Source organism: Aplidium turbinatum, chromosome 4, assembly GCF_918807975.1.
Source record: "Aplidium turbinatum chromosome 4, kaAplTurb1.1, whole genome shotgun sequence".
Taxonomy (NCBI): Eukaryota; Metazoa; Chordata; class Ascidiacea; order Aplousobranchia; family Polyclinidae; genus Aplidium; species Aplidium turbinatum.
The window spans coordinates 17709538-17727888 of record NC_137475.1 but is presented as its reverse complement, the minus strand read 5'-3'; the positions used below and the strand labels follow the sequence as shown (position 1 = coordinate 17727888).

General features: G+C 37.7%; 1 protein-coding gene across 1 annotated transcript in view; it reads right to left on the bottom strand.

Moving 5' to 3' along the window:
- The window catches only part of LOC145768195 (von Willebrand factor A domain-containing protein 3A-like), an 82631-nt gene that overhangs the window by 20859 nt on the left and 43421 nt on the right, over positions 1 to 18351 (bottom strand). The window contains exons 22-24 of the mRNA XM_082579673.1: positions 9483 to 9555; positions 8601 to 8800; positions 6241 to 6390 (exon numbers count right to left, since the gene is read on the bottom strand). Coding sequence (XP_082435799.1) covers positions 6241 to 6390; positions 8601 to 8800; positions 9483 to 9555 — 423 coding nt within the window. The remainder of the gene's footprint in view (positions 1 to 6240; positions 6391 to 8600; positions 8801 to 9482; positions 9556 to 18351) is intronic.

Here is an 18351-nt window from a genome sequence, read left to right as displayed (position 1 = left end):
TTTACATAAGTCAGCACTCTTATGATTGCATCACGTGATGCTCCTCCCCCCCGATTGTTCCTCGACCTGACGATGTTTAGTCCTCTCTCAGTTTTTTTCATTTTTATTTTCCTTTTTTTCAATTTTTTTTCTTTTTTTTTTGTAAGGCACGGCGTTTGTCGAATAGTGATGGCGCGTGTCGAGTGACCTCGTCACCGAAAAAGGCAAAAATCGCAGCCCTGAGCAAGTGTTCCCATTATTTTCTTTAACCCCTGTGTGTCTTCATGATAGACCGAAAAATTCAGTTCAACAAGGCATCGATCGCAGCGACATCTGTAAGTAAGAGTAGACTAGCCAGGGTGGCCCAAGAGTGAGAGCATGAAGGGCCGCATTAAGGTTTGAGGAAAATTTAAGGGCACGCAAAGAGAGAAATTCTTTCAAGTAAAAAGACTGGAGTTTTCTGTTCTAATTAACGCATTTTTTGGAGTGTTTCTGCTGGTTTGCGACGACAAAAATGATTTTCAAAAACTGCTTTCCTGAAAGTTCTGTGGTTCAGATCTTATTTTTTCTTTTGTTGGGTGCTATATTGCCGGTTTAAAATAAACTCTTTCAACTGACATTAATGTAAAAAACGCCAGACACTGTGGTTTTCCATCGCTATTACAAAATACCTCTCTTACAACTTCAAATTAAACTCTGTTTTTTTTTGATATTTTTTTTGACGTTTAAACATTGCACTTGACTATACGTTTTCTTCAGTATTTGAAATTACAGTATTGCAATTGACTTGCTTACGACATATTTGCGGCTTGACTAATGTTATGCAATACATTTATGTAAATCGTAGGTGCATTTAAGTGTTTGCCGATTTTGCCATGGAAAATAGGGCATTCAGAAATTGTTTACGAGCCACAAATTTGAAAAAATTGGCGTTGTTTATTTTTTTTAGTATTTTACAGAGAAGTGTAAAAAACTCTGTTTTATCAATTCGCAGCTATGAAAAAGCAACTTTTCCCGAATCCTGATGATGATTTCCATAATCCTAATCGCACTTTGGGCTGATTTTGTCAACAGCATGATTTCTCCCATTTTTTAATTTTGTACTACCTAGAGTTTTTCAATTTTTTTTAAATGCTAAAAATTAAAAAAAAAAAATTAAAACATGCCAAACTCAAAATATCCTGCCAAACGTATTAAAAAAACGCCAAATTTTTCAAATATGGCATTAAAACCGTCAATATGGCAATTTTTTTGAGCCTCATCTTGCACGCATTTTGCTTCCTGTCGATGATGCTGTCAGGCCATAGCAACGTCCACTGTACAAAAACCACCTATATAAATAAAGTATTGTACTCCGATCTAACCTTCGTTTGTTTATCATTTCAAAAACTACTAGCTTATTTTCAGGAACCAAAAAGCTTGAAACCGTAAAGGTTTTAGACAGTGGCGAGTCCGTAACTCGAGCTTAGCCCGAGAAGTAAAATGGACAAGTAATAATGGGAGAGGAGATAATGTTAACTTCAACTTTAGCCCTGATTTTAGGATACAACGGTATAGTCTAAGACCTCTGGTATAATTTTTTTGAATTTTTTGTCCAAACCCTACCATGGAAATTTACTTTTTGCGTAAAGTTGCATGGACGTCATTTTTTGTTTAAATGACATTTAAAGTTCAAATATTGTTTGCTACTGTACTAACACATGATAAAAATGTTGCAAGACTTAATCAGTTTTTTGGTCTTGGTTTCATCGTAAAACACGGTAAAGTTGTCATTTTAATTTCAGCGTATGACTACGCGCATGCGCAAAACTTTACCGAAAATAGAGAGCAGGCTACCACGTCAAATTGATCCAAGGTATTGCACAGCTTTTGCCACACGACAGTGACTTTGTCAATACATATCATTCTTACAAACGCATAACTTTAAACCTCCTTCTTTGATAAAATAGATATACAGGACTAGTTACTAACGTAAAAGTTAAAATACATGTAGGCTAAATATAACCATATCCACTTAAAATTGATTTCCAAACTTTCAGAGACTTTTTTTTCTTTCGTGCAGTGACGTGTAGAAATATTTCTGTATTATTTGCGAGCGAATACATGTAAAATCGGTATCCGGACAACTGTCTCCCGGACAATTTTCACCCGAACAGCTCGCATTGCAACCATTGTAGAAGACTATGAAAATTGCAAGGTACTTGACTTTTTAAGAAGAATCGCTCATAATTCACATTTCTAATGGCGATGTTTATACAGGGTGTTTCAAAAAAATTAACATCATTGCACAGTCTTGCAACTTTGCCAATTATCGTTTATACGATCTCAAATTTTAACAGTATGCACAGATACAACATAAAATTTTATCTTTTAATTTTCAGGCGTTGTTCTTATTAGATGTAGAAATGCCATACAATAGCGTAGCAAAAGCATTTTGTGTACTGGAGTATGCTAGAACATATCTGCAAAGTATTGTTCAAACTTGCTCTCTACCCACAAATCATATGCAAAGTCCCCAAGCTCAGCGCAGTCAGAACATATTTCCAGTGAAACCAGTTTTTACGTTTGCTGCACTGAATCCAATCTTCTTTAGGGTGTCTGACAAATTGTTCGTAAGCAATTGTTCGTAAAGCAATTGTGCGTAAGCAATTGTTCGTAAAACAATTGTTCGTAAAATTAATTCTTCGTAAAACAATTCTTCCTAAAGCATTTTTTCGTGCATGCAGTTAAATTTTGATGTATACGAAGAAATGCTTTACGAAGAATTGTTTTAAGGATTTCATTATGCTAGAGATGAGAGAGACCATAGACCAACTGGCAAGGGCAAATGGAGTAAGATGGTATGGACATGTGATAAGGAGGGAGGAAGGAAGTTTTCTTAGAAAGGCACTAGATCTAAAGGTGGATGGGAAGAGGAAACGCGGTCGTCCAAGAAGAACGTGGAAACAACAAGTGAAGGATGAATTAAAAAAAGTCGGACTGAAGGAGGAAGATGCAAGGGACAGAGTGAAATGGAGAAAAGAGATTAAGACAATTGCTGCGAGGAAACAATCGGCCACCCCCACTAGTGGGGAACAAACCGACGATGGATTATGATGATGATGATTTTACGAAAAACAGTTTACAAACAATTGTTTTACGAACAATTGCTTACGAACAATTGCTTTACGAACAATTGCTTACGAACAATTTGCCTATAACCCTTCTTTAGTATGATCTTAGTAGAGATTTTCACAAAGCAAGTAACACCGTCCAGTAGGAGAACTACCAACAACAGCTGCTTTAGACTGCTTGGGAAATTTTTCCTTCTTCCAAAATTTCTTGAGACTAACAGAAAGGTCAAAACTCAACAGACTTTTACTGGAAAGCTTGTTAGAAGTTCCTATTGTCGAGTTTTCTTTTACCTGGGAGTGAACTTAGCAGAAGGCAGTGTAAATATGTCTGCTATGGAAATCTTCGTTGGGCTCTTTGACGAGGTGGGAACGTTTGCCGAATCATCCGACAATTGACTTTATAATTCCGTTGTCGTCTGGTTCTTGAGTCCGTTTTGCTCCGCTCGGGGGTTCGTTTCGCCCCAACACTATGCTTCACATAAAACATTTCTAAAAAAATTGCTTAACAAAAAGACTCCAACTGTTTATGATTAAGAAGTATTTCCCTACAATTGATTTAGCAAACAAGCAACTTCATCTTCACTTCAACTTTTAGTTACCAGAATCAGTTATCATTACAAAACAAGCTAAGTGCGACTATTATTTGAATAATAGTTTTTGGCCAATTTTCGGCAGCTCAACCACAACCAGCTTCATACAAGCTGTTTGCATTAATGTCACGTTTTCGCGCATGCGCGCGTAGTCATGCGCACAAACCGAATTGACCAATTTCACGTGTTTTACGATGAAGACAAGATCAGAAATGCTGTTTGCGGCTGTCTTACAAAATTTTCAAAGTTTTTAGTATAGTAGCAAACAATATTTGAACTTTAAACTCCATAACAAAAATCGGTGTCCATACAATACAAATTTAAATGAAAAGTAATTTTCGGGGGTCTTGGACGGAAATTTAAAAGTTTGTTTACCAAGGGTCTTGGAATAAACTGTATCCTAAAATCAGAACTAAAATTAAATTTGAAAAAAAAGCCGATTAACTCCTCCCTCCCCCTAGTAATGACCACATTTAACTTTAGCAGTCTTGCACTACGGCCTACTAGAACACGGCCAAATATGTTGCTATTTGGGAAAATTTCTAAGAGTCTTAATTGTTACAATCATAGCCATGACAAACCTGTCATTTTCCCATTTCCAAAAGTAAGTAAAATAAGCAATATTTGCATCTAGACATATTTTTGGCTTGTTTTGCCAGAGATTAAATCTGTATGTTAAGCACAATTTATGCAAATGCAAAATATGTTCCAACTGCATCCTGGAGGTAGTCTCATCATACAATCGTTAGGTTTTTTTGTATAGTAAGTTAGAATCTTTCGCCAATAGCCAAGCCATATGTTACTTGCAAAATTAAACTTGGCAAAAAACAAACAAACTAAAATTTAAATTGGCACATCAAATGGTCAGCTTACAACATAGAATCCACAAAAAATCCTTGATAATTTGAATGGAACATGCAATTGCACTAAAAGCGACTCACCAAACGATACTACCTCCAGGCTGTAATTGGAAAGTCTCACATATTACATTATTATTGTGTAAACTGTGCTCAACGTACATACCTAATCTTCGGTTAAACAAGCCAAACATATGTCTAGGTCAGTGGTTCCCAACCTGGGGTTTGCGGACCCCTTGGGGGTCCGAGAGAAAGCATTTGGTGTCCGTGATTACCTTGATGAATTTTTGAAAAAAAAAAAACTTTGTTCTATATGCACGGATGGAGCACCAGCTATGCTCGGGAACAAATCCGAATTTGCTGCTTTAGTAAAAAATGAAGCTCCTCGCATGGTTGTTACCCATTGCTTCTTGCACAGGTAGGCTACGCCTTAGCAGCAAAAACTTTACTAGCAAGTCTCTAAGAAATTCTGACGAATTGCGTGAAAGTCGTTAATTTCATCAAAAGCAGAGCTGTAAACCACCGTACTTTTAAAGCGCTCTGTCAAGAAGTAGGGTCAGATTACGGAGTAGCCTAGGCTACTTTTGTATCATTTTGAGGTACCGGTACGTTGCTTATCTAGAGAAGTTTTAAAACGACTGCAGCAGCTAAAAAATGAGGTATCAACTCTTTTGAAAGGAAAAGGAAGTCCCCTCTCAAAATTGTTGAGAGTAAAAGTTTTTTATACGGCATGGCCTACTTAGCCGATATTTTCGGTCATATTAACAATGTTAATCGTGGCATTCAAGGACCAGGTGTGACAATAACTGATGCAGCTGAAAAACTGAAAGGTTTTTAGCCAAGTTGCCTGTTTTGAAACGCAAATTGGAAGCAGGTAATTACGCTAACTTTCCAATGTTAGAAGATCTTATCTTGATGGATGAAACTCAAAGAGAATGTACTCTTTTGATCTCTATGAGAGAAATTTTTTGCGCACATTTGAAAGCCTGCAAATCTCATTTCAACGTTATTTTAATTTAGAACACCTGCCGAACGAAGTTGAAACATGGATTCGAAATCCTTTTCTTTTTGACTCGAACAACATTAGCGATGACGATCTCAGTAAAGATGACCTAATTGATTTGAGATCAAAAGAGTTATTACGCATTGAGTTTCATTCAAAAACTGTGGAAGAATTGTGGTGCTCACAACTGCAAACCTACCATTCTTGGCAAAGCAAGCAATTATGATATTGTTTTGTTACCATTCATAACCACTTAACCTTTTTCGAGGCAGGATTTTCAGCTCTTGTTACAATAAAAACAACATCGAAATCGCCTGGACAGTGAACGTTGAAGATGACATGCGTGTTGCAGTTAGGCTTTATGATAATGTTTTCGCATCGTCACTTATGCCTGTTATTCCACTCATACCATGTCACTCAGTGGTCGCAATTCGCAGCCAGTCAGCATTGGCCTACATCTCCACAGCAGTTGCGTGGTTTTGGGCTAGTTACGTTTCGGAGGGAAAGGAAGTTTTAGAAAGCAAAAAGGAGCTATACTTATACAGTATACTTTTACATTAACCATCAAGACCTAGAGTCACCCCTGGTTCCAGATGATATTTTTTTTTTTTGGGGAAAAATGTTGCTTTTTAAACTTTTGGAAAAAATTTGCTCAATAGTCAAATATTTGGTCAAAACTCGACATGCATCATTTCTACCTCGATCTCAACGCTTGGAAAGATTGAACAAAACCACTTTGCTGTGGTGTTGGTCCCTTTCACCCTCGCCTTCTCGTGCACACAGACGGGACCAGCCACGTATTTGTTGAGGTTCAGTTTGAGTCGATTGATTCCGTATTTCCTCAGCCACTGCGCAAACAAAGTGATTTTGTGTTATTTTAACATCTATATATAACGGAGTAGCAGAAACAAACAATCTCAAATACATGTAATCAATAATTAAATCACTTACAATAAAATTCAACAAGAAGAATTATGAGGCTAGCAGAAGCAAACGTGCATGATAAATACAAGCTGTCTAATATGTTATAGCTTGGTAAAATGCTCATCAAAAATTAAAACTAAACTTGAAATTGAAAATAACAAAGAGACAACATAAAAACTCCATAAGTAGCATAGTAGACACTCGAAATGAATAAAAAAAATTAATTTTAAAGCTTAAAATGCAATTATTAGCTCGATAAATCGATAAATTAAATAAGCCTTCAACGAACACATACAACGAGTTAGAGAGAGAGGGTTTCTCTGCCTGTGAATATTAAAGTCATGCTAAATGAAAAACCTGACTTTGCGATTATACACGTTCTTTGTGTTACCATAAAAGCTACCATAAAACAAATTTGAATAAAATTTGGCCCCATTGCGGTCTGATCACCATTCCGCGGTTGCTTTTGTCAGAGCTTTCAAAACGGAAATGGGCGTGAGCAGCGAAGCGTGCGATTATACAGTCTACGTCACCAGCGACTAGCAATCAGCTGATCGGGCAATAGTTTTTACTGCGTGCGATTTAATTGTGTGTGTTTTCTCATTAACCAGACTTTCAAACGGCAGATCTTGTAGCGATCAATTATTGCGTCAGATAAGTTTTACTTTCTAACAAGTGAACCATTTTAACCCACACGTCATTTTCCAAAGATTTTGAATTTTTCCATCTAAGCTAACTTGCTGTAAAAAGAAAAAAGAGAACAGAAAATAAAAACTGTTCACATTCGCCTTTTGGACACGCAGTCAGACCAGTTCAGCTCCGCTTAGAAAACATCAAATCGATTGTGTACTTTTATATAACATTTGGACGACTGCTAAAATGTAATAATTCGAAATAATGTTTCACTGTCCTGTAGTTTTACTATCTTGTAATGTTTAATTTCAACTTCTGTCATAAACCTACAATATAATATGAATACCTTCTGATAACTAAAAATTATATGATGAATAGCAATAGTGTGGAAATAGTTAATGGAGTCAGATAGTCAAATAAGTTAGAACATCCGTTAGACAGACAGGATTTCATGAGACAGTCAATTAACATATAAATTAACATTTTAAAGCATTCTTACACGCAAAATAAACGTTACCACAATCTTGTTCTTCAAACAGTAAATCAGTCTCTTTTACATAGATTTAACGTATTCAGGCCTTCAATCAACGTACAATGATAATGTAAAAAAACAAGTTTTTGAAGGCAAACTCCACAAAGGCATGTGAACTCATGTGAAACGATTTCAGCCAGGAAATTCAGCAGGCGTGGAGTAATCAGCATTTTTTTTACATGGATTCAACGTGTCCAGGCCTTGAATCAATGTGAAAATTCTTGGAACGCAACACGTCTGAACTTTCCAACCCAACGCACGAAATGACTTTTGTTATTGCTACTGCTAGTCGCTGGTGACGCATTCTCGAGCAGTGTTTCCACTTTTTGGTCATTTTGCAAAAAATAAAAAATAAATGAAACATTGGACTTTGCGCCTTGCCAGCGCCATTGAAAACAACATTGTTTTCAGTAGTTTTTTATGAAAATGTATTCTTGAGTGTTCAGTTTACGCATTTGAATGCTTAATTCCCGTTTGAAAATTTCATTTAGTAGGCCTTTAAGATGAGTATTGAGGTGGGATAGCGCAGTGGATAAGGCTCTCGCTTTCCAATATGGAATCCTGGTTCGACTCCCGGCTGAAGCTGGTTGCTGATAAACACCACTCACCTCTACCCAGGGTGTAATAAAGTGGGTTGGCGTAGTTGCTCGTTAGTGAGGAAGGCAGATGAGAATCATAGTATAATGAGAACCTTACCTTCTCATTCTCCAATGCTTGGACTCAAGTAAGGAACTCACCATTACTTTTGTATTGAGTAACCACTAGCATTGCGTCTCACCAACCATAATTTTGCTGCTGCCACACCAGCCGTTCACGCTATTTAGCGAACAATTTTTTTTCGTCAGTCGATTGTAGCAAGAATTGACAGCGATAACAACTGGTGTCCATCGCTTACCGCAGTCCTGCTACACTCGGCTGACAAATATAATTAGAATCTCTCGCAATGAAATTATTAAAGCTGCCAAAAACCTGTTTGCTGGTGAGAAGTTCCTCTGTTTTGGGAAGGATCGGCTCAGGAACAGCTTTCCTAACACTCTTTTGCTTCGGATATTTCTTATATACTACACCGACTGAGTTGCTGTCTTCGGTATAAAAGGCTTGCTGGTAGGGTTTTTCAGACCTTCGTCCCTTCGTGGTAGCTGTAGTGGGAGTGAGTTTGCTACTGGAAGCTGTCAAAACAAGCTATTGTTGACAAACGGGATCGTAGCATGACAATACAACAACAATGCCATAATTTAACAAACCCGAGTTCTATTCCCCTAGTGGTAATGGGACGTTGTCATTCCAAAACCACCGTCTTCCTCAGAACAATTATAGCTATTCCCAGAATGTCAGTGGCGTCATCGAACAGTTTATGCTATCTCGCCAGAAGACTGTCCTCAACGATGATATTACAAAAGTGTTGAACAAACTAAACTGGATATTGTTTACCCGCACATTGCAAGTAAAGGTAAAGGACTACGCTCTGGCTTAAGGAACAAAATATAAAATATGAAAAAGTAAAACAATTTACCAGAGTTTCTTCAGTTCAGTTTGTTTTTATTTCTGACCATCACAACGAAAAACAATATATGCCAAACAAAGCAAAGGTCTAGAAAAGGGTAGAAGCCACAAAACGCAAACGTTATAACGTGCTTGATACCGAAACAGTATAATCAGTTTAATGGCACGGTCGCAACACCTTAGTAAAATTTTACAATTTAGAAAAACAAAGAAAAAAAGAGTAAGTGAAATTTTCAAAATTTATATGAGTAAAGAAAGTACAGAAGACAGTTGCTACGTTGATCGGCCTTGGTGCGTTATCAAAAAGGCTGACAGTCATGAGGGGTATTGCAGCCGATAGAACTATACCTGCAGGTAAGATTGCTTTTTTACTAGGTGCCTTCCACGCCAGAACTTTCGGGTGTTCGTCTTCTTGAAGATTCTGTAGAAACAGTCGTAACTTCATAAGGCAGGAGGACAGAAGCTTAGCATTGTCAGTTAGACAGTGTTTTACAACCTTTTTTTTTTTATCTACGAAACATTTTATGTATTAAAATAATCTTGCGGAAAACCAAACGAAATTTCACAACAGTGCAACAACAATTTTTTCACTTTCAGTTTTTCTCGGTGCGATATCTGGGCTTGTTTAAGTGAGCACAAAGTTGATATTCGGTCAGGAATTGCAGAAAAACAAACGGAACGATGAAAAGCTCTAGTGATTTCGACTTTCGACCGGTAGTAGTGGAGTATGATCCGATCGAGTACCGCTGGCAAAGCCAGAAGCAGAGTCTTGGCAGAGCCAAGAGCTGAGTCTTAGCAGAGCCAAAAGGCACTACCTGGCAGTTGTCTTGTTTGCTTATTTTATGAGAAAAGCAGTGCTCTGTCACTGCCCTGGCAGTGGTCTTATTTCTGGTTTGTTTATTTTATGAGAAAATCAGTGTTCTGGCACTGCCCTGACAGTGGTCTTATTGCTTGTTACAGCTACCGCAAAATGACTTGAGACCTCGATCATTTTCACACGTTTTTAATTGCAATAAGTATTAAACCATTGTGTATTGCATTAAAGGCAATTGTTTCACTCAAATCAATTATGATTATGATGTATAATACGTACACAATGGGCTATTAGCAAGACAATGTTACTGTAGAATTGCTTTGGGCATTTTATTAGAATAAAATAGTGATGAGAATTCAGAGGAAGTTCTGGGAGAATCATAGTTAATTTGAAAGCATAAGAGAATCCAAAGTAAAAGTTTTCGGAGGTGAGTAAATATTTTTGTAGTAAACTTGTCATGCCTGGAAAGTACACTAGTAATGAAGAGAAGGCTCGTATTCTTGCATGGAGGCAGGGAAATGTGCCAATAAAAGTCATATGCAAGCGAAGTGGAAGAGGAAAAGCAACCATTATGAGGCTCTTGGCTGCAGCCAAAAATCTTCCATGCAGAACAGTTCCCAAGCATAAGTTTGGTGGAGGAAGAAGAAAAAAACATCTAAACAAACTGACACCATCATGAAACGAGAAATACAAAAGAACCCTCGTTTAACAGCATTAGGCCTGCAAGCTCTTCATCCAGATCTGCTGCAGCATGTAAAAATCCGGACAGTTCATCACCGCCTCCAAAAGGACTTGGATCTTCCGAGCCGTAAAGCTGCCAAAAAGCCTCTTATCAATGAGCGGATGAAAAAACAACGGCTAGTATTTGCTAAGAAATATGCTCATTGGACCACTGAACAATGGAGAAAAGTAATGTTCTCTGATGAGAGCAACTTCCAGGTTATTAAGATGGGGTCTACTACGGTGCGGCGTCCAAGGTCATCTGATCGTTTTGATCCTCGATATACGGTTCCGACTGTTAAACACCCACAGTCAGTCATGCTGTGGGGAATTTTTTGTGGAGAGAAGGGGAGGGGAGGCCTGTGCTTTCTTCCAAAAAACAAAAAAAATGAACGCTGATCTTTATATGCAAGTTTCGGAGGAGCATATGCTCAATTTCTTCCACATTCATGGCTCCGAGGTGTTCATGCATGATAGTGCACCCTGCCACAAAGCCAAAAAAGTAACAAGATTCCTTGAACAGCAACAGATAAATGTTCTTGAATGACCTGGCAACAGCCCGGATTTAAATCCCATCGAAAATTGCTGGCACAAAATGAAGAGAACAATGGCCGAAAAAAAAAGCTCCTAACCTGGATACTCTTAAAGAAGAGCTGAAAAAAGTGTGGTGCCTGGAATTGACACCGGATTATTTTAGAAATTTAAGCGACTTTATGCCCAAACGCTTGCAAATGGTTATCAAAAACAAGGGCAATATGACAAAATATTAACAAAAGTGACTATTTTTAATAAAAGCGTTTATAACAAGAGCACGCGGCTGTGTCTCGGCAAAGACACTTAAGTCAAGCCAAAATAAGGGGAGCAGCTAACTCGAAGACTATATGTCACTTCGCTGCTTCCTGTCGTCTGTTGTATCGCAGTCTACTGTATGTTATCGCAATGGGCGCAAATAAAAGCATTATTATTATTTATTTCTTGTTCGTTTTATTTTGTGAGAAAGACAGTCCCTTACAATGCTGCGTCTGGCAGTACAGAACAAGAAACAGTGTGGCAAAGCAGTGCTTGCTAAGTATTATTTCTTGTTTGTTTATTTCATGTGAAATTGATATTATTTATTTCTTGTTTGTTTTATTTTGTGAGAAAGACAGTTCCCTTACAATGCTACGTTTGCCAGTACAGTGCAAGAAGCAATGTAGAAAAGCAGTGAAACTAAGCTGAGTATTATTTCTTGTTTGTTTATTTTATGTGAAATTGACATTATTTCTTATTTGATTATATTATGAGACAAGCTAAGTCCTAACAGAGCAAGAGTCCTGACAATGTCCTTAACGTCTGGCAGCAGTGTCGAAAAGTAGTGAAAGCTGAGTATTATTTCTTGTTTGTTTATTTTATGAGAATAGAAAAGCTTAAAACACACCAGAGCGCTACCGTTTAGTGAAAACAATTCCACCGCGTCACCGATGTCACAATCCTTGCGTAATCTTAATACGTCGGGAAGAAATGAAAAAGAAGTCGGTACTTTCCCTAGAGACGTAAGCTGACACGGCTAGGCTTTATTAGTTGTTTGTTCAAAGTTTCAATAAATTTGTTAAGTTAAAATATTTGCAGGTTTCACTTTGCATGTTTAAACCAAGATTCATCTTTCTTTTGCCAACCATGTAATCTTAGCACGCATGAAAAACATTCTACCTAGTCGGATTCGATTGCGATGATGAAAGAATGCAGCTTCTGAAAGCTACAACTCTAGAAGAGGTTTATTTCAGTTCAAATCAATTAATTGTTTCGTTAAATGGGAAAGCCGCAAACAATGCTTGAAGCGGTGGCGTGACTTATGCAATGTCAATGCGTCATAGTTTTGTAGGAGGTTGAGAATTTGTTGTAATTAATTCCTTGCCTAGGTATTGATCACTTTATTTTACAAGATTAGTTGAATTAAAGTTTTATTTTAGTTTCATAAAAAATTATCATCTAAGTTATGTCACTTTGTTAGGTAACAATTTTCTTTGGTTGGTTTAAGTTTATCGCAATCCAGGGTTGGAAAGGGTTCCTTAGTCGCTTATCAGTTACTTTTGGGATTTATTATTTTCTGTAACCTTTCGCAGTTGCCTCAAACTATATTGTAACACGGATTTTAATTCATACTCTTTAATTTCTATCCCTATATGTCCAACAGTTTACCTCCAGATCACCCAAAGACTTTACAAATCCTGTATTTTTCATCTTGTTTCAGCTGATATTTGTTTTGGTAAACCTCTATTTCGTTTCAGTGTCGTGAAGGTCAGAAACGGCTTTAGTTAAAAGCTTGATACCAATTGTTTGTAACTGTAGTAAACCCTGAAGTTGTTACAACTCAAGGTTTGCAAAAGTCATAACTTTGTCGCAATGACGTAAATAATTTTTATATCTTATTGTATGATGCTAACAACAACTACAGAATAACATTATAATACAATAACGGGACGTGGTAAACGACCACTCTCTTTTACAATAGGGACACCAAATTAACACCTACAAGGCAGTTTGTTTTTTGTAAGAACACGCAAGCAGACCAACAAAACATATCATAATAAGTTGACAGCAGTCCATTTACTCTGAGTTTTTTTTTATGAAGATGTTTAGTTCAGATTCTGTAAGAGACTTGCCTATCAAGTTTCCTCAGGTGCGATTCTGCATGAGGTGATCACAAGAGATGTGCTTGAAATTATCAGGTGAGACAAGGTCGATCTATGACGTGCTCAGGTGATGGTTACCAATAGGGTTTTTAGATAAACTTCTGAGTGTTGTTGTCATTTCAAGTTTTATTTTAAACTATTTGTAATGATAAAGAGACAAGATTTTCTAAATATGAGAAACAAACGCAAGTTTAGACAATTACTTTTGTATAAAAGAAACACACAAATGAACAGTAGAACACCTAACACAAACCTCATACTATATGACTTTTAAGATGATGATGAAAACAAACAATCAATTTTTAGCACAACGTTTACAACGCGTAACTTGTCAAGAATAGGGAAGCAAAAAGAATAGCGTGGGAACTAGCAACTGGGAGTTTAGTTTTTGTAGTAAAGCGCAGAGCTGTCCTTTAAATAAATTTTCTTTTCAAAATTTATAAAAATTTATGAGTTTTAATTTGTAATTTTGTGAAACAAAAGATGAAACTTGGGAGACATATTATGTTGAGACGATTGTCAGACATCAATTGGGTGTTGAAGGTAAGGTCGTCGTTGTTCGTATGAAGCAGAAAGTTTGTGGTTAGCCAAAAGGAAGGACTTTGAACCAACTTTTCGTCAGATCGTCAAGTGCGCAGAGGCATGTTATTCGGTTGGGAGGGGAATAGATGAGACACCCAAAGATGATGTGGTTGGCTGTTTGCTCCGTCGCACTGCACTGACACACAGCAGAGTCGCTCATGCCCCAGCGTGTTAAGTAAGCATTGAAGCCGCCAACTCCCGTTCTTAATCGTAAGGTAAGGTGAACGTAAAAAGATGCAAGGTAAAACGGAGACGAACTTGGAGAGGTGTTGTACAACTTGTCAAGCACCGAGAAGCAAAAAGAATAGCGTTGGAACTAACAGAACAGCTGGAAGTTTCTGTTTTATCGCAAAGCACAGAGTTGTCCTTCAAATAAATTTTCGTTTACAAATTTATAAGAAATTTCATAAGTTTTAATTTGTAATTTAATTGAGTAGACCTTTACAAGTTTTAGTTTGCGATTTTGTAAAACAAAAGATGAAATTTGAGGACATATGTTGAGGGGATCGTCAGACCAGATGCATCAATTGGTTATTGAAGGTGCGGTGGAGGGAAAGAGATGAAAGGGGAGAAGGATACGAACTTGGAGAGATGTTGTACACCAGTGACTGGTTTGTCAAGCATTGAAAGGCAAAATGAATACTAAAAACGTGACGTGTGGAAGCAAGTGTCAAACAACCTTCGGTTCAAAGACGACACATGACGACGAAAGAAAAACCAGAAAGAACTAGAAGATTTATAGTATATTGATATATATTACTATATTTCATATGAATAAGTATAATATAATTGTATATTTTATAATATATGTTTTACTATATTTTATTATATAGCATACATTTTTTAAAACGTTCGGGAACATGGGGTTGAAGTCACTCACAGCATTACACAGACTTCATTTAAAAAAAATTTGTTTTGGATATTGTTGTTGAATGATTATTGTTTCAGATGCATTTGTTGAAAAAATAATATTTGCAAAATTTTTCCTTTGTGAAAGCGATGGATTTAGTCAAAAATCATATTTTTCATCTTTCGAAAAAAAGTGTTTCTCGAAAACACAAATTAAACTTTTTTTCAAAATATTTGCGTTTTTTATGTGAGATTATTACTAATAACTTGTTTCCCCTACCATTTGTTTTGTTATTTTTAACATTTTTCTTCACATAATTAAATTTATACGTTGTTCCCAAAATGGGAACGTTGGCAACATGTGATACACAAATAACGGAGTTTATCTCAAAAAAGTTCTCACTACTTTTACCAAGAGAACATTTTCACAGCTTGATGCTGTCACAGCTTGATGTTTTCACAGCTTGATCTTAAGCAGAAAACACTTCTATGACTTCTATCGAAAGAACGAAAAGAGCTTGCAGATGACGAAAAAAAAGACAAAACATCACTGAGCGACCCGAAAGAACTGCATCAATCCGAAAAGGTTCAAGCTCATGGAGAGAAAAGTATGTTTGAGATATTTTCTCTGTTCTTTACTGATGACATGTTCTCTTTACTCGTAGAGCAAACAAGCTTATATACAAGGAGAGACAAGAATATGATAAACTTCAAAGTTGATGAGGTTGATATGAGAAAACTTATTGGCTTACTAATTACTGTCAGTGGTTACCACACTACCACAGTCTTCTATCAGAAAATGACTATTGGTGCACAGCAGATGGCATGGAGCCGGAGGCACCAATATTTTCTAAGACCATAAGCAGAGACCGTTTCCGCAATATAAAAACGTACTTGCACCTGGCTGAAAATCACAATCTAGCTCAGTCTAAAATGGCCAAGGTAGGCTACTGCCGTTGTTAGATATGCTAAGGTCAAATTGTCAACAATTTGGTACATTTCACCAGTTACTAACCATTGACGAATCGATGGTTCCTTATCGAGGACTACACAATACAAAACAATATGTAAATGGAAAGCCAGTAAAGTTTGGTTACAAGTTACGGATGTTGTGTAGCTCCGATGGTTATCCCTACAACTTCGAAATCTACTGCGGTAAAGATGAAAGAAGAGCTAAACCTTTGGGAACACACGTAGTTGAGACAATGTTGTCATGTGTTGCCGCAAAGACCAACATATTATTCTCTTTGACAATTTTTTCACAAGCCATGTGGTACAATTAGAGAGAACAGGACCGGCTCCTGTCCTCTCTCCAGTGAGAAAACCTTCCAGAAAAAGCCTAGAGGAGAATTTGATTACTGATCAGACGGCATTGTAATTTGTGCCAGATGGAACGATAATTGTGCTGTCGCTGTTGCAAGCAATTACTGCGGTGTAGCACCAACTCAAACAGTTCAACGAAAAGTAAAACATAAGAAAAAATCAGTGACACAACCATTTATGATTGCTATGTACAATCAGGGAATGGGGAGTGTGGATGTATGTGACAAGTTGCTATCTTCTTACCGGCCACGACTTCGATTAAAAAAATGGTGGTGGAATATTTTTGCCCATATTGTCAACCTTTCAAATTGTAGCTGCCTTCCGTTTTTAATATCACGGAAAACAATGTTCTGAAAACCCCCTTCAGCTCAGGCGCGAGATTGCTCGGTCATTGGTGGAAGTGAAGAAACCTAGGTGAGCTAGGTGTCGACTTAGGGAACCTACTGCACCTCCGTTTGCAACAGTGCGATTCGACTCGTTGAATCATTTTCTTGTATCATCGTCACAAGGAAGATGTGTAGTGTACATGAAAAATACAAGGTCGCGATGCACAAAATGCGAAAAACGGATGAATATGTTATGCAGTGACGTATACCACCAAAAATAAAGTTAGTGACAGGGTATATAGTTGTAGTCATAGGCGCCTAACCCGTGGGGGCGTGGGGGCCAGGCCCCACGCATATTTATGCATGGGAGCAACCTTTTATGCTGCATTGATACATAAAACAATAGATGAACTAGCGATCGGCAGCAGGAAAACATTTGTAAAAGCAAACCACAACAGCTTTGCGCTAAATAATCACTAGAACGAGTAGCGATGCTACAATCCCACCCCAGACAAAAAAATCTGTCAATTTTACATTGATTTAACGTCTGCAGACGTTGAATTAATGTAAAAATGACTGATTTTGCTGCCTGAGACATAGCAAAAATCTACCATTTTGCGTCGATTCAATGTCATCAGATGTTGAATGCACTCAAAAACAACATAATTTGCTACGTTGACGCAGCGTGCGTTTAGCTTAATGCGCTTGCAAACAGACTCGATGTCGCTTTCGAAAGTCGAAACCTCTGCAGAGAATTGTCGCGGCAGTGAATCGCTTGCTGTGAAAATGAACTTGAAGTCTCGGCCCGAGGTAACCACTAACCAACGCAACAAGGGCTGGTACAAACCGCATTGCGCACACGCCGCATAATCAACGCAACAACGGACTCGCGCAGACTGCATGGCGCACACACGACCGTTTGTTTGTTTGTTTGTTTATCTTTATCCTGCATTGCGGGAAAGCGGACTTGAGCGCTATGCATCGGTGTACGCCTTCCGACATACACCTGACCCACGCTGCAGCCGACGGCAATGTCAGTTAGTTGCCATAGAAACCCGATCGCCATAGAAAATAGAAATAGAAACCCGTGAAAGCCAAATAGAAATAGAAGCCCAAGTAGAAGTAGAAACCCGTAGAAACCCGTAAGCCCGTAGAAACCCGTAGAAACCCAAATAGAAATAGAAGCCATAGAAACCCGTTGCCATAGAAACCCGATCAAAGGCGGGAAATATGCGCATTTTTTGTTTCATCTGCAACACGAAAACGGGCGTATTACAGCCAATTGAAACTTGAAAGCTGGTCAATGATAAGTTGCGACATTGTAGTGAAAAGGGAGCAATGTTAAGTCGAAAACTTAATCAAACGTCTCTCCGTGACTATTTTTCAAGGGCTGTTTACGGATGTCAGAAACTTTTAAATGTATTCAAGGTGACGTGCTGTTCGCTGTTGAATTGATGTAAACATGAATGATTTTACTTTCAACAGGTATATTTTCAAGCGTATGATCAAGTTAGTATTTTCATTCCATTTACAGACAATACCTTTTAGTAAAACTTTTCGTCTCTTGTTTCATGCTAACAAATCTAGTTCGTTGCTAAACTTTAGGTTGTGCTTAGCTTAAAGAGTCGCAGTCCATCAACCGCTAGCCAACGCAGACGCATAGCATGTGTTTTGGTCGAGTTTTGTTTATAATAATTAACGGTAGGTCGAACGAAGCGATAACTTCGAGTGTGGCAATAAAAGCAATCCTAGTGTGACGACATAATTACGTCATCCATCTGCGTGACATTTCGCTGAATTTACGTTGCTGCTGATGAAACACGCTTTCGCCCCCACGGCCAAAAAAATAGTTAGGCGCCTATGGTTGTAGTAAGTACAGTTACATGGTAGAAAGTACAATGGTAGAAAGTACATTTGTTGTTTGTGGATCT